The 16,223-nt window shown below is 41.3% G+C and overlaps 2 protein-coding genes across 5 annotated transcripts in view; one reads left to right on the top strand and one right to left on the bottom strand.

The window, feature by feature from the left end:
* The window catches only part of tsc2 (TSC complex subunit 2), a 33,384-nt gene extending 21,211 nt beyond the window's left edge, over positions 1-12,173 (top strand). For 3 of the 4 annotated variants that reach the window (XM_085355083.1, XM_085355085.1, XM_085355082.1), the window contains 14 exons: positions 3,042-3,154; positions 3,421-3,663; positions 3,911-4,159; positions 4,804-4,893; positions 7,293-7,447; positions 8,451-9,058; positions 10,586-10,664; positions 10,736-10,822; positions 10,915-11,101; positions 11,206-11,345; positions 11,429-11,507; positions 11,598-11,689; positions 11,772-11,870; positions 11,962-12,173. In XM_085355083.1, the coding sequence (XP_085211209.1) occupies positions 3,042-3,154; positions 3,421-3,663; positions 3,911-4,159; positions 4,804-4,893; positions 7,293-7,447; positions 8,451-9,058; positions 10,586-10,664; positions 10,736-10,822; positions 10,915-11,101; positions 11,206-11,345; positions 11,429-11,507; positions 11,598-11,689; positions 11,772-11,870; positions 11,962-12,120 (2,380 nt within the window). In that variant the 3' untranslated portion in view covers positions 12,121-12,173. The remainder of the gene's footprint in view (positions 1-3,041; positions 3,155-3,420; positions 3,664-3,910; positions 4,160-4,803; positions 4,894-7,292; positions 7,448-8,450; positions 9,059-10,585; positions 10,665-10,735; positions 10,823-10,914; positions 11,102-11,205; positions 11,346-11,428; positions 11,508-11,597; positions 11,690-11,771; positions 11,871-11,961) is intronic. The other variant, XM_085355084.1, reaches the window with a different exon arrangement.
* A 1,907-nt stretch (positions 12,174-14,080) lies between these two features.
* pkd1a (polycystic kidney disease 1a) overlaps positions 14,081-16,223 on the bottom strand; it is an 87,526-nt gene continuing 85,383 nt past the window's right edge. The window contains exon 56 of the mRNA XM_085355081.1: positions 14,081-16,134. Within this exon, the coding sequence (XP_085211207.1) occupies positions 15,127-16,134 (1,008 nt within the window). The 3' untranslated portion in view covers positions 14,081-15,126. The remainder of the gene's footprint in view (positions 16,135-16,223) is intronic.

The following is a 16,223-nucleotide window of genomic DNA, read 5'->3' as shown; positions in this document are numbered from 1 at the left end:
TCAAAGAGATGCTCCACTTTTACTTTCTTCCCTTTTTTTTTTTCTTTTTTCTTCCCGGTGAGCCGGTGGGCCAAAAGTTAATTATAAGAGCATTATGCTGCTCTAAACACAGATCTTCTTGGCTCTGTGTAATGTCAGCATAGAAGCCCCACATACCTGCTGCTGAGACAATTAGTTTCCGAAGGCAAGCTATTTAAAAGGAGAGTGACCACACACACACACACACACACACACACACACACACACACACACACAGGTTGAACTGAGTAGCTGCCTAGAGGCCCAGAAGAAGATAAATATAGGATTATTTTGAAATGGGAATCATACAAAGCTACTCTATTAGTCCAAGAAGACTAAGAATGAAACGATGGAGCTGGAAATAAACACAATAGACCACCTACCACATGGCATTTACCCTGTAGTGCCACCATGGGGTTGACATTTATCCTTCTGAGTAAAATATTTTGACATTTAGTGGATGAATAGCCATGAAATATTGATCTAGACCCCTCCCCTTCAGGACAAATTGCAATCATTTTAGCTTAATTCTTAAAGACAAAATGTCTAATAAAATTTTTTTTTAAAAAATTGTAACCTGCAATTAAGAAAAATAGCAAAACTGTTGACATTAAAACTTGAACTTAAATATTTAACAATTACAAAATTAACAAATTCCAAAATGATAAACTAAGTTGATCAACAGTGTCACAGACGGAGATGGGCAGTAACGCGTTACTGTAATCTGATTACTTTTCAAGTAACGAGTAATGTAAGGGATTACTATTGCAAAAACTGTAATTAGATTACTGTTACTTTCCCGTAAGTACGCTGCGTTACTGCGTTACTAAAATTTTGATTTTTTTTTTTTTTTTTTTTTTAAATTTGCGAGTATGTCTCATGACAGTGACGTAAGCAAGTGCGACGTTCGTGACAACAGCTGTATGCAGATCAACAATGGATAATATATCGAGTGCGGGAGAAAATATGAGCGTGCAGCGTTTAAAGCGTGGAAGTACTGACCTTTGAGTTTGATTCCATAAAAAGTGACAAAAACATTACCATCCGTTGTGCGTGGGAAGAAAACTTTTTTTTACAGCGAAAAAAACCCCCTAAACTTCCAAGCAAGCATCGAGTGCGCAACGACGTAATGGGAAACGCAGAGAAACTCGCGGATAATAGAGAAAATAGAGCAACAGGACCGCTAGTCTTTGATTTTATTTATTTTCTGCTGTGTTTTACTTGCATCTATTTGTAAGACTGAGTGTAAACACAAAAAACTATTTTATTTTATGTGCTGGAATGTGCAGAAAATTGGTTTAAATGTTAAACAAATTTCTTCCAGTCAGAGAATGTTGCGTATAATTAAGTTTTTGCTTGATGCATAAAGTTAAAAGATTAAAACTAATACAACAAGTTTTAAAAAGAGACTTTTCCATTTGATTACATTTTGTATGAAGGATTATGCAGAAAAAGTAGAATTGGGCTGAAAGATCTATCGCTTTATCACCTATTCAGGTTGTAAATGGTGTTTTTTTTTTTTAAACTTTTATTTAACTTTTTTTCCCCAACAAATATAAGACTGGTTCACATCCAAAATAATAACACTACACAGCACTAGAATAATACAACATTATGTCCATAACTGTTGTCCTCTAGGATCCAGTTTATAGGTTACTCCCAGTGCTTCCAGTGGTCTCTTCCATTTGTAAACAAAAATTCGGGAGCTCCCATCAATATAATGTCCCAGCCTGATCAGAGTCATAACTTCAATGATGAGCGACTTCCATAGAGAAATGGAGGGAGGCTCAGCCCCCACCCATCTCAACATAATGCTTTTCCTGGCCAACATTAACAGTGACTGAATTACATGCTCATGTTGTACCAGTGAGACAGGAATATATCCCAATATACACATTAATGGGTTTTCTGTCACCTGATGACCAATGGCTGTACTAATATTGGCGCAGACCTCTTTCCAAAATGACTGAATAATAGCACATTCCCACAAGCAGTGGAATCTAGTGCCCACTCTGACCTTACACTTGAGACAGTTTGGAGATATTCCCATATTATACTTACTATAAATATATGGAGAAATATACACATTGTGCAAAATTTTGTACTGCAGTTCTTTAAATCGGTTACAAACAGAGATTTTGGATGGAAGGAGCAAGATTTTGTCCCATGCCTGTATATCTATTTCACATTTAAGCAGCGTCCCCCAAGATTTTCTCAACCATGCCAGTTTATCCTCGATTAGGGCATAAATCTCGGAATAAAACTTTGACACAAAATGTTTATGCTCCCTATTATCCAAAAAAAATTTCTCCAACCGAAAAGAGGCAGTTGAGATTCGTAATGTTTTAGCATTTTTTAACACATAATTTCTCAGTTGCAAATACTTATAAAACTCAGTCTTTGACATAGAATACTGGGACTTCAAGGATTCAAATGATTTAAACTCACCATGTTTAAAGAGGTCATAAAACCTCTTTACACCTACTTTATGCCATCCCACAAAGCTTGACCCTATGTTTTGTGGCAGAAGGTCTAGATTATTTATAAACGTTGACAAGATATTAAACGGAAGACTACTGTTAAAAATTTTTCTCAGTTTTCGCCACGTCCACATAGCATTATATATCAGTGGGTTATGCTTTATTACGTGAGGTAAGTCATTTAGACGTTTCCCTAAGAAGTTAACAGGTGAGGATGGTTTACATAATACTTCCTCAATATTTAGCCATGGCAGATCAGAATGTTCATGTATCCAGGAAGAAAGAATCCTCGCTTGTATTGAGAGGACATAATTTTCTATGTTTGGCACTCCCCACCCACCCAGGTGGTGTTTTTAAAAGTAATTAATTACTTTTGAAAATAAGTAATCAGTAAAGTAACGGATTACTTTTTGGGGAAGTAATCAGTAATTAGTTACTGATTACTTTTTTCAAGTAACGTGACCAACACTGGTCACAGAGCAGCTAGCATGCCTGCAACCACTTTGGATTGTTAGCAATAATGTTGCTCTCCTGTTCCCGCAGGTCAGACCCATCACTACACACCCGAATGACCAAAGAGGCTCCAGCCAAATTGGAGTCACAGTCAAGCCAGCAGCACAACAGAGCTGCACGCATACGAGTTCGCTCCATGTCAGGTAGAAATAAAAAAAACAAATATGTAATTTTTTTAAATTTTCTTTTTTTTTTTTTTTTTGCTGTTGCTAGGAAGGTAACACTGCTTTTGTAGAAAAATGATACGTTGCTGTCTATATTTCAGTTCTAAAAGTTATTTCTATGTTACCATGCTGTTGCTTTCTTTGACTTACAGTCTTCAATGTAGGAGTCTTGGGAAGTAATAATGTTGTTGTGCTTTCTCTGATTGTCTGACTTTACAATAAAGAAATCTGGCTTTGACTTACAGGTGGTCATGCTCTACGTGCCGGTCCAGCTCAGAGTCTCAGTCCTCTGGTGTCTCCCTCTGAGGGTGAGTTGACTGCTCCACTCTCTCCCTCCTCTGGTCCTGCTCTGGATAGTTTAGGTCCATCCTCTTCCACCTCTGCCACTCCATCTGTGCCTCCTACTCTGAAAGACAACCCCACCTTGGCTGAATTTGCCCCAATGCTCACACAAGGCTGGGCAGAGATCTTCATACGCAGACCGTCAGGTATGTCACCATTAAGAATGTCCCCTCTACAGTTATTGTAGAAACTTTCTGTGTTTCGTTATTATGCGAGTATTGTCAGAAGGTGACTGTTGGGGAACAAAAAAAAAAAGAAAAGAATCATCCACATACCTTTCAGTGCGCTTTGGTAAATGATAGGCATTCATTTTAAAGATACTTTCTGCTGTTTGTGTTATGTGCTCCCTGACACTCTTGCTTTCTGTGCTGGGCTCTAATACTGTCGTCACAGGTAACACAAGCTGGCTAATGTGTTTGGAGAACCCACCTAGCCCTTTCTCATCTGAGCTTGGCAACATGCCGCTGCAAGAGCTCTCCAGTGTTCTGATGGCAATGGAGGGAGTGAAGGAACCTCCCACTCAGACAGCCAGTGCTCCTGCTAGCACAGCTGTCCCTGCTCCAGCTCCTGTCTCTGAGCCCCTAACCCAAACACACAGCAGTGTTGGAGGAAAGGCAAACCTGATTCAGCGCTCCAACACAGGTGAGAAATGGTTTGTCTGGGCATAGAAAGCAAGAAATATCAGAAAGTTTGTGACGTTTTTCTTGTGTTGTATAAGTGCTGATGAGTTATTGGTCCCGGAAAATTTGGATCCTGCTGTTATCAATGAAATTAAAAACAGCATATCCAGATTAGGAAGCTACAGTATGATGTAATGTTACGCATGAATGCAACCCTTCTATCTGCGTGACTGCATGTCCTTGATACCCTTTTAATGGACTAAGTGAAATGCTAAATTGCCTGTAAGTGCTGGATTTGAGCCTGAAGGTGTTCAGTAGCCCAGCTGGGATTCATTCAGGTTATTGATTGTCAGATATCACTGCCTTAAATCACATGTTCTTTTTGTTGCAGGTGCCTCTGTTTCAGTGAGCTGTTATTTTAGTCATCTTATTTGTTTTGGGGATCCATTTCAAGTTTCTTCAGGACATCAGCCCCCCCCCCCCCCATTCTTTCTTTCATCCTTCTTTTCATTTTATTTTTAACTGCACTTAAGATTTCCTCCCTTGTTCTGGTTGGTTTCTTTACATGTTTCTTCATCCTCATCACCCATGCTGGTTTGTGATTGGCTGCGGTGTGTTATGTGGCTTCATGTGCCACTGACCTGTCCTCTGGCACTTCGCCTGCAGTGGGTGGCTCTCTCTGCTCTCTGGGTATGGGCACTGCCCCCCCAGGCCCACCAGCCCCTGGCAGGTTGCACAGGAGCATTTCCTGGGCAGGTACCGTCCACCACATGTGTGACCCCACATCTATCTACCCCCCCTCCAAAAAACTCCTGGTGCAGTATATTTCTTCTCACTTGCACAACACAGCAGTCTGCAAGCACAGATTAGGAATCTTTCTTTAATTATATTCCCTGATTCATTTGAGTTAGATGAGAAGCTTCATACCAATCTCATATCTGTCTATTGTTTCTGGTGAGGCGACTGCTAGCAAAAAGAAGGGAATGCTGTTGATCCTGCTTTTAAGACCAGAAGCATTGGAGCTATGCAGAGTGAAGATATTAGATCATTACAAAAGCTGAAATGTAAAACAATTTTTTTTTTTTTGTGGCTTTATGGAAATTAAGTGTCAGAATTTTCTTTAATCAGTTAAATTGGGCCGTGTTTATACGCCCTGATGATGCGGACCTTATGGATGCAATTGAGCATCCATACTTGCAGGATGGCTGCATAGTTTCTGCTCTTTTTGTAGTGTTAGAGCAATTTAAGCAGCAACTGTACTCCTGCAGCAGACACCACAAACGAATAGTCACTGTTATTATATTCATCAGCTTACAGTCCCCTGTAAGAGTGTGTGTGTAGTTAGTCCATTGTAGTTTTGTGTGTCCAGATGAGTCCGAACAGTTACAAAATTACTGGCAGAATATCCACGCAGAGCCTCACGCCAGTGATGAATTTGTCTCACAACCTTAGAGTGCACTCGTGGAAACTATAACATGCCTGTTAAACACAATGCCTTGTGTTTACCAAATGCAAAGTGACGTTTTTCTTTGCATTACTCATGCTAACACAGTGACTAGAGTATTTTTGGACAATTTTCCAACCCAGAAATATTTCCCCCCTACAACTACTTTCTATAAAAAAATACAACCACTAGCTGAAATAAATTCACTGTAACATTTTCAGAACTTGGTATTCTTTTCTCCCAGTTCTCTATTTATTTATTTATTTATTTATTTATTTAGCCTGTCTCTATGTAAAAATGAAATTGAAAGATGCCCTCAACTGGTGACGGTTTTCTTTTGCTATCTTCAGGAAAATCCAGTCTTTTGGGGATTCCTAGGAAATAGGCTTTTGTCACACAACACCTGTGTTGTTGAGCAACTTTGAGTTGTTGCTCTCATATTTAACAATTGACAGTTGTACAGTTTTTTTTCTTCTGAAAGTCATTACTGTGAAGTTGTGAGACAACTAATAAAGTCTTCCTTTTTTTTTTTTTAAAATGCTGCGGTATAAAGCTTTTGGCAGTAGTTTTCGCATTTAACAGATATGAGAGTGAAATTGGTTTTCTCATCTAAGTTTAGACAAGAAAATTCCAGTGTTTTCCAAAAGGTCTCCATTTAATTTTAAGAAATAATGGGGAGGACCATCATTTTCCATGGATTCTCAAGCACACCAATCACATTGTGTTATGCGAAAGAACTGCTGTTGCTTCCTTAAAGATTGTGCAAGTATAGATACTCAGCATTTCTGCTTTACCGTTAGTCTTCTATTAACACGGGGCGGGGGTTTCTCTTACTGCTAATGAAAACATGTCTGCGCTGGAATCAGTCAGCCAAATGACACCTAAAGATGAATCATGATTCAGTTTTTTGTTTTTTTTGTTGTTGTTTTTTTGGACATCTTCTGCATTATATTTTTTTCTTCCTGAATAAGTTTTCTAACCCTTCTGTTTCTGAAATATACTCCCAGGTTTTGACCTTTAACCTCTGACCCTCTGATGTTGTCAACAGAAAAGCCCAGACCTCATCTAAGCAACATGATGCACTTCCTTGCTTTACTGGTTAACCAGTAGGGTGATGAAGACTTTTTCTGAGCTGCAGTTTGGGGGTCTTAAAAAATCAAATGTGCCTGCTTGTGATTGTGTTTCTCTTCTTCTTTGAATGTGTTGTTTGGGAGATGCAAGACTGGTCTGGGCTGCTGTTGCAGTAGCTGCCGTGCGTTTGGGATGAGATAACCAGCAGCCAAAACGATGCATGCAACTTGATAGAAAATGAGTAAACGAACTAGTGATGCTGCCTGCCGCACTGATAAATCTGCCTCTGATCTCAGTGATTTTATGTTGATGTCACTGTAGGTCATGATCTTGCCACACGGCTTTGTTTCTTTTTTTTTGCCTGAGAAGATGTATATGATTCTGTTACAATGACTTATTTGAATTATTGTGTGTTTAACCTGAATTGAGATTTTAGAGAGAATGTTTGTGAGGTGTTGTTGTCATGATTACTACTGACAGCTGATAAAATCTTTAGTCTTACCACCTGCATATTTGTGTATCTCTGATTGTGTGACTAACAGTGGACAAGACTGTGATTTGTGTGTCTGTGTGCGTGCATTGCTTTCATATACCTGCATTGACTTATAACCCACATGGTTGTGGCTGTATCCTCCTGTAGACTCTGTCGTGGTGCTGGAGGAGGGATCAGGAATTGCTACAGCAAACACGCCGCCTGAATGGCTGGGGAGTGCAGAGTTTGAGCCAATGTTGTCTGATCCAATCTTCATAGCTGCTGATAAGTTTACAAAGACTCCTCCTGAAACACTCAGCAGGGTAGGACCATGTTCACCAAACCACACACGCAGACTTAATGATGTCTTGTGCAGCATTAAACAAATCACCATGTGCACATCCATTAAAACACTTGTTGTGGCTTTACTGTCAGTGCCTGCACCTCAAGGCTGTTTATTCCATCATTTGCGTCACCTGTGCTATTTGATTATAAACTGTCAGCTTTTCTTTTTAAGTGGCTTTCCTTTGCCACTGCTGTAATGGGTAGCAGCCAAGTGGAGTGCAGCTTCTGATGACTCACTTAGCAGCGCCTTTAACAACCCATGCTGTGCTTTGGCAGCATGTTAAAACCATAGTTAAAACCTGTATATATATATATATGTATATAAAAGATGGAAACAGCTTGCAGGTTCTTGTTGCAAAAGGAAGTCTGATTGTGTCATCCTACTGCTCACTTCTGTGACCTCAGAAAGGTCTTCAATGTTTAATGATTCAAAACAGCATGACCTTCATTTTCCAGATTATTTCAAGGAGGAATTTTGTGTCTCATTTAATGTCAAAAAGATGACAAAGAGATGAGTTAGGGTATGGCTAATATGTGATTGACATGGTTGTTGTAGCTCAGGTGGCAGAGCAGATCAGCCACTAACCAGAAGGTTGGTGGTTCGATCCCAGGCTGCTCCAGTCTGCATGCCAAATATCCTTGGGCAAGATACTAACCCCATGTTGCTCTCTGATGCATCCATCGGAGTGTGAATGTGTATGAATGTTAGATACTTAAGCTTAGAAGTGCTTGTGTGAATGGGTGTGATTGGGTGAATGAATTAGTTGTATAAAGCGCTTTGAGTGCTCAGACAGAGTAGAAAAGCGCTATATAAGAACCAGTCCATTTACCGTTACATGGCTATTTAGCTCACACCCTCCCTCTTTGTAAATGCTAATCAGGAGTTAAACTGGTGGGTGATGTCACAGTGGGGTCTGTGGTTAAAACTTGCATACTTTCATTGCAGTACTTTAAATAAACAGCTTTTGTTCTCACTTTCAGTCCTCCTCCACCTCAAGTCAGGATGATGAAAAGTCAACCCTGGAAGAAGTAAGTGAGGGAGCAATTCCAATCGATCAGCCCCCTTTTGGACCATCCACTCCAGGAAGCCAGGGGCCTGACCTTCCCTTCCAGACACACACTCAGTCCCAGGGTCATGGACTCAACAAGTCCAGCTCCTCTCCTGAGCTCCAGACATTACCTGAAGCTTTTGCCAAGGCTGCTATGGAGTCAGAAAGTGCGATGGTTGACACGTCACGGCCTAGAGCACCCTCAGACGGCATGCCTCAACCCCAGCAGCCCCAGTTTGCGAAAGAAAAGGTAGAGGGAAACACTGGAGTGGACACTAATGTAGCGGGAGGTCCAAGCCCAGCAGGTGAAGGCCAAGCTGTATCGTCATCTCAGAGTGGAGGAGCGGGGATGAGGTTGTCTTTTCCACCAGCACCAGTACAATCTGCACCCATCTCCCCCAGTGGAGGCCACCGGCCCAGAGGTCACACAATCTCAGTCTCAGCCCCCTCCTCCAGGAGGGAGAGGCGGGCGGAGAGGGACGCTTACCACAGTCGACCTGGTCCCAGCAACACTGAGAAAATCTCTGGACTGAGCCCCAGGTATTACACGATTTATACAAGAAACTGCTGCAGCTTCTGTGATGTGTTTCTGCTAAATTAATGATGCAATGTATCAAGTAAAGTCAGTAAGCTCATTTTGACTTGCAAGATCAAAAGTGTCACCCTGTTAGTGAGCAAATTTTTATTTTTTTTTTAATTATGTGCTGCAACTGTGTTTTTAAATAAAAAAATTTTTAAGGTGATGAAAAATCAGAACGTGGACAGAAACTGCAATGCAGCATTTGGAAATAGTTATGAATACCTTCTAAGAACAGAGGCCGTGCATAGAGGTGTATTTCCAACCCCAGCTCCGAATAATTTGGGACACTGTTTAAAATATAAATACAAAAAAATTTAAGGATTTCAAAATGTCATTAACCCATATTTTATTTAGAACAGAAAGCATGTCAAATGTTTAAACTGTCATTTCGAATTTTATGGCAACAACAGGCCTCAAAGTTTGGACAAGGCCATGTTTATCACTGTACAGCACCCCCCCTTTGTTTTTGTTTTTTAACAAAAGTCTGTAAAGGTCAGGGATCCGGACTTCCCATTCTTTTCTGAGGATTTTAGCTGCTCTTTTTTGATGCACCAAAATGTTTTCAGTTGGCAAAAGATGTGGACTGCAGGCCAGTTCAGCATCTGGACTCTTGTACTATGAAGCCATGCTTTTTAATTGATTCAGTATAGGGTTTCTTATTGTCTAGCTAAAATATTCAAGGCCTTCTCTGGAAAAAGGCTGAAACCTGTGTGTATACCTTTCAGCATTGACGGTCCCTTTCCAGATGTTCACACTCCTAATTACATACACATTAATGCACCACCAATACCCTAATCAGATATTACGTGAGTGCTGCTAACAAGCCGGATGGTCCTTCTCTTTAGTCTGGATGATGCCTTGTCCACATTTTCCAAAAAGAATTTCAAATTTCCATTTGTCTGACCACAGAACAGTTTTCCCCTTTGCCTCAACCCATTTTAAATAAGCTTTGGCCCAGAAAAGATTGCGGTGTTTTTGGACCATGTACACATGTGGTTTCTTCTTTGTGGAAGGCACTGTATTCACAGTGATTTCTGGAAGTGTTCCTGGGCCCATGCAATGATTTCCATGACATAATCACACCTGTTTTTATTTCAGTGCCACCTGTAGGGCCTGAAGATCACGGGCATCCAATGTGGACTTTCTTCCTTGTCCTTTGGATATCTATAATATCACAAATTCTGAAAATCTGGAGAAACCTCTGTGCACAAAGTCTTTGGTATTTTATGCCGAGGACCATTATTTTGAAATTGTTCTGCAACCTCATCCATATAAACAGATGTTTGAATAGAAATGTCTAGATATCTCTTGGCATGGAAACAAGATATTTGGTACCAGAAGCTGTGTTGCTTTTATTTGGTTCCTTAAATTGTGTTTGTAGTCCAGGTTCTGTTGACCAGTAAACATGAGGTTCAATGAAAGTAGATTGCCTTTAATTTACATATCCATGTGTCTAAACTGACTTTCTTTCTTCTTATATCTTCTAGCTTTGTGTTTCTGCAGCTCTACCACTCTCCTTTCTTTGGGAATGAAGCCAACAAGCCACTTCTGCTGCCCAAAACTCAGGTAACCTGAATTCTCTCCTACACCTTCTTCTGGATCATACGGCGTGGTTTACATTGTGTTTTCTGTCGTAGGTGATTGACCGTGCAGTAAAGGTTCTGGACCAAATGCCCCCTTATGACACCCATAAAATTGGGGTGGTGTTTGTAGGAGCTGGTCAGGTGAGGATGTGCTGACTGTAGTTTTGCTAATCACTGCCGTATAATTTCTATATTTTCTGGCTTAATGTCTTGATCCTCTTCACTTTCTTTAGGTTAACAATGAAGTCGCCATCTTGTCGAACGAGTACGGTTCGAACCGCTACGCCTCTTTCCTCACAGGTCTTGGCAAATTAATCCATCTGAAAGACTGCGATCCAGACCAGATTTTTCTTGGAGGGCTTGACCAGTATGGAGATGATGGAGAGTTCACCTACTGCTGGCATGACGACATCATGCAGGGTGTGTGTGTGTGTCAGGAAAAACACACATACAGTATATATTTATTTTTTTCTTTACAGCCAGTCTGTAATTTGCATATTATAAATGAAATTGTGTCCCTGCAGCTATCTTTCACATAGCCACACTGATGCCAAACAGGGAGAGCGACAAGGGTTGCTGCAACAAAAAGCGACACATTGGCAACGATTTTGTCATGGTGGTGTACAATGACTCTGGAGAGGAGTACAAACTGGGCACAATTAAGGTAGACACACACGAGCACAGTAAAAGAATCTGAAATTTGCTGTTGATATTCTGTCCTTTAATGCCCATTTTCCCTTCCTTTAGGGTCAGTTTAATTTTGTCGAAGTCATTATAAAACCACTGGATTATGAATGTAACCTCGTTACCCTCCAGTGCCGCAAAGGTGAGCTAATCACTTCTTTTTCGGATCCTGTTCTTCATTTTTGTCAGCTTTGTTTAGCTTTAATGAGTTCTTCTATATACCCTCTTTCAGACCTCGAGGGATTAGTAGACACAACGGTGGCAAAAATTGTTTCAGATCGAAACCTTCCCCTGTTAGTCAGGCAGATGGCTCTGCATGCAAATGTAAGTCTTTTATCTTCTTACATCTAGTCAAACACACTTTGCAGAGGTGACACACATTCTCGACTCGTCTCTCTCTCCTCAGATGGCCTCTTTGGTGCACCAGTACAGAGCTAACCCCTCTGACGCATACGCCTCTAAGTGGCTAGCAAGGTTACGACACATCAAGAGGATCAGGACCAGGGTAAGACCAACATACAAAGTCTTCCTCATCACCACTACTTGCACTTAATTTCTCTAATTTCAACCCGTTTTACCTCATTGCTATAACTTAGGCTCAAGAAGCCATCCAGTCTCGCTCAACTCCCGGGATTTCACTGACCCAAGGGCAGAGCAAACCTTTGTCACAGAGCAGTGCTCCAACAAATGTGGAAGCCACCGGACAACGAAAAAGACTGGTGTCCACTGTAGACGATTTCACAGATTTTGTTTAATTTCTTGTCGAGAAATTAAACAAAAGACGAGACAAAAGTATATGAAGTGAATAAAACAAACTAAAAACTTAAAGTGGCATTGTGCTCATTTTTGATCCACAAAGAAGGAATGAAAGCCCAAATGCACCTTTGAGCATTCTTAAGTCTGAGTCAAAGCAGGTATAATTATTTTTCTAACAATATACCTAATGGTAATGTAAAAGAGTTTACTCATGAATCAGCTGTCCCCCCTCAGCGTTGGAGTACCCTGTAGTGAGTTTCTGCCCATTGTTTAGATGACTGTCCAGCTGTTCTACTGCTTTGGGTCAGTCTCACTTCTCTAAGGGAGCTGTTTTCAGCAACAGCGGGGAGCTGTTTTTAGTGAGAACAGAAAAATCCTTCGTACACAAAAGACAAAGGGAGAAATTTGTTCCAGAAAATTTTCCCAGGAGTTAGTGAAGGCCAGAGACAGAGTGAATTTTAGACACTATAAACATGATAAACTGTTACTGTTGTTTATGTAACTCCTGGATTTGTAAATAAACTTTTTTTTTCTCTTCTTCAACTTTTCAACCTACACACTGTGACTATAGGATTGGCATCGACAAGTACCAAACATTGCGGCTAATTTATCAGCAAATCTGAACGTACTGCATTACCTACAGGGTGGAAACCAAGTACTTAAGCTAGCATTTGACATTTTAAAAATTTTTTTTTTCATTTTGCAAGAAGTTCAGCTGTCAAATTCTTTATTTGACTTTGTCAAGTGCAAAAGCATAAGAAGTGCGACAACTGCAAAATACAAACAAGAGCATACAGACAAATCTTTAACGCTGCTTTAAACAAAATGCATTTTACAACAGAAGACAACGGTGAGCTTTGGCACTAAACTGTTACACGCAGAGCAGGAATATAATGCTGGTGGAGGTGGGAACTGCCGACTGCTGTGCTGTTTGGGGTTTTCTATTCGCCGTCAAAGAGTAAACTGATTAGAAGCTTTGGCTGTAGTACTTTGATTACACCAGTGGAACATAAAACTCTGAAGTTTGCAACACCAGTGCTCGACCTATGTGTACGTTGCTGCAGCACAAAAATGACTGATCATGAAAAGCAAAAATATACATCACAAAGCGCTAATATATACAGAAATGTACACGCACAGAAGAAGAAAAGTTCCCTTTTTAATTTCTTTTTAAGAGCACCTGTAAGTTTGTTTTATGCTCTTTAACCGTGGTGTTTTGTATGAAAACAGAGGGGAAAAGATGTAGGCTAAATTAAACTGACATGGCTATAAGTACCTTTTTAACGTTATATATTTTAATTAAATCCAAGGCAAATTCGATGATGTACAACTTCTAGAGCCTTGCTGAGAAAAGGGAGGGAGGGAGCAGGGGTCATGTTGACCATAGTTGCATAGTTTAACTTCTACATATCAGCTTTTGTTTTTCCTGGACTTCCTTACAGGTTTTAAGAAAAGGTTGGGTTCCCTGAGATCTGCCCGCTGGACACAAGAAGTGCGCATGTTGAACAAAATAAGGCAAAAACATCATCACCACAAAGAGCAAACAAAAGTACAAACAACTGCAAGCTACTGCTTGATTACTTTGATAATACTTACTAGGACGTTTCTATAATGTTGCTGTAAAGGCATGACTTGACACATGAGAGTTAAATATGGGGTTTGATATCAGCTCCATTAAAGAATAAAGTGCAAGTACAAGAATGAATGAATTATTTAACTGGTGTGGTTAAAATCCCAGGATGCATAAATGATACAAAAGCTTTGGCAATGTTTATAATTAAGATACAGTATGAGTGAAGCTTTCTCTATTGGTTTGGATACCAAGCTTATTATTTAAACCACACCTCATTACAAAAACAAAACAATACTTCAGAACAAAAGTGCTTTTAAATTGCTTCCATATGGAACAAAACACAACAAAAAATAAACAATTAGGAAAGATAATCAGACTGGGAGTCATTATAGCTTTATAATGGGAGAACATGTGTAAATGCTCAGTATTGTCTGTTTCCTTGTCTACAATTAGACTTATCTGTTCAGTATCATTTTCTTCACACTAACCTTGCTTTTCACTTGCTACACCTCCTTGTCATTGGCTCCTCTGACTTCATCTCTCTTATCTTCAGTCTCTCCAATCATCTCTGGAGAGGAGGGATATATTTGCGCCCTGAATAACTGGCTGCTGGAATCCCAACAGCATTATGTCTGTGTGTGTGTGTGTGCGTGCATGCATGTATGTGTGTGTGTGTGTGTGTGTGTGTTTTCACCTGTAACCCAGTGGGCTGAAGTGTACCACACGTTCCTATTTGCTGATATGTTGTCTACAGTGTTATTTCTACACATGTGTACACCTGCATGTGCGTATATCTGTGTGCGCCTGCATGCAAATTTGGGACAGGCCACAGGTACCCATGGTGACCAAAAATAGAAAACGTAACAGTATGTAGACAGGTAACATAATTGAGAAATCACACGTTCTTTCTGAGATACACAAAAGTCTGATTGCATAGAATGCTTTCAGTTCATTGAGTCTTATGGTGAGCACTTTTCTGCGCTCCTGTCAACGACCCCAGGTAACCTCCAGGGTCACATGGGATCAGGGGGCAGTTTTGGTCCGGGGAAAACAATGAAAGGAACTTCTTGGTTTCACTGCTGACTTTATGTCCCCTTAACCAGCTCAGCTAGCATCTGGTGACCTGCACCTTGAGAACTGAGTCGGGATTGAGACGGATCACTGCTTATAAACCTGCAAAGTCTTATTTTATTGCTCTTTTTGTCTTTCAGTACCCCAAACTCCTTGTTTGATCCTTCTTGATTCTTTCCTGTAGCTCATCCTTGTACTTTCACATCTATTAGTTTCTGTCCTTTCCTTGGGTTTAGAGAGTGGCATCTGAAGACAAAACCTGCTGCCCATGAGCGCCTCCTCTCGTCCTTAACCCATCATTTTAAGTGCACATCCTTTTTCTCCACCTTTCACTTCTTTCATTCGATCTGCTCATATTTATCTAAGTTGGGTGCACTTTGTTTTTGAGGGATGGGGGTTTGCGTTTCCGTTTGCGTGTAGGGATCGTGGTTGTGTGAGCTGGGTGGTTGAACAGGCTTGAGGAAGGGAGGGTCTCTCTCTCTGCAGGAAGATCCCAGTTGCGTGTAATGGGCGTAGATGGCAGGGAAGGGGTGGGTGCACGGGTGGATGGAAGAGCTGTAGGTGTTTTTGGTGGCGGGACATGGGAAGATGATGTGTTTGCTGATGACAGGGGGAGAGAGGAAGAATCGGAGGACTTATCTGTGACTGGTGTGGGTGGAGGCACACTGATTGAAGGTTTGGCAGACAACTGGGGAACAGGGGGGTTTGTGGAAGCAGAGGAGGGTCGGGGCTTCAAAAAGGGAACGGGTGTAGCTACAGGAGTCTTTTTGGGGATGGCAGCACTGCTCCCACATTCTTTTGGAAGTTCACTTTTATCTACCTTTTTCCCCTTCCTGCTCCCTTTGTTCTTTTCCTTGCCACGCTTTTGTTCTTTCCAGGCTTCCCCTTCCCCTCTCTGTCCCCCTTCGCTCCTACATCCCTTAACTCCATCATCTCTCTCCCTCCCTCTACGCCTCCTTTTCCTTTGGGCTCGCTCCAGTTTACACTCAATGTGGTACAGATCCTCTGTCGTCACAGTGACACGGTCAAGCTGTTGCAGCAGAGCATCCAGGGTGGGGAGGAGTCTCCTCAGAGAAGCTTCCGTCTCTGCTCTCTCTCTCCAGCTGTTACCTCCCACCACCACTCCTGGGCCAAGGCCCAATCCAAGCCCCAAGCCAAGTCCCAGGCCGATACCCGGGGCTTCTGTGAGGCTGCAGGGGCTGGAAGACGCTGGACGCCACGAGGCCTCAGAGCCAGCATCAACACTGTCTGGGGTAGGTGGGGAGTCTGGACTGTCCAGAGGAGGCAAGCACAGGGACTTGCAGTCGCTGGTCGAGGATGAACGGGACGGTGGGAGCTCCATACCTTCGAAACGCACTTTGTGGCGAAACTAAGGAGAAAAAACACAGGATACGATTTTGGGTAAAGCATTCAGATTTTGTTTTGTTCCAATAGTATATATGGAAAAAGTTAATCTAT

This window comes from Diplotaxodon limnothrissa, linkage group LG6 (genome assembly GCF_057381915.1).
Source record: "Diplotaxodon limnothrissa isolate DT_005_m linkage group LG6, D_limnothrissa_male_GT1.1, whole genome shotgun sequence".
Lineage (NCBI taxonomy): Eukaryota > Metazoa > Chordata > Actinopteri > Cichliformes > Cichlidae > Diplotaxodon > Diplotaxodon limnothrissa.
This window is presented reverse-complemented; position numbering and strand designations above follow the sequence as displayed.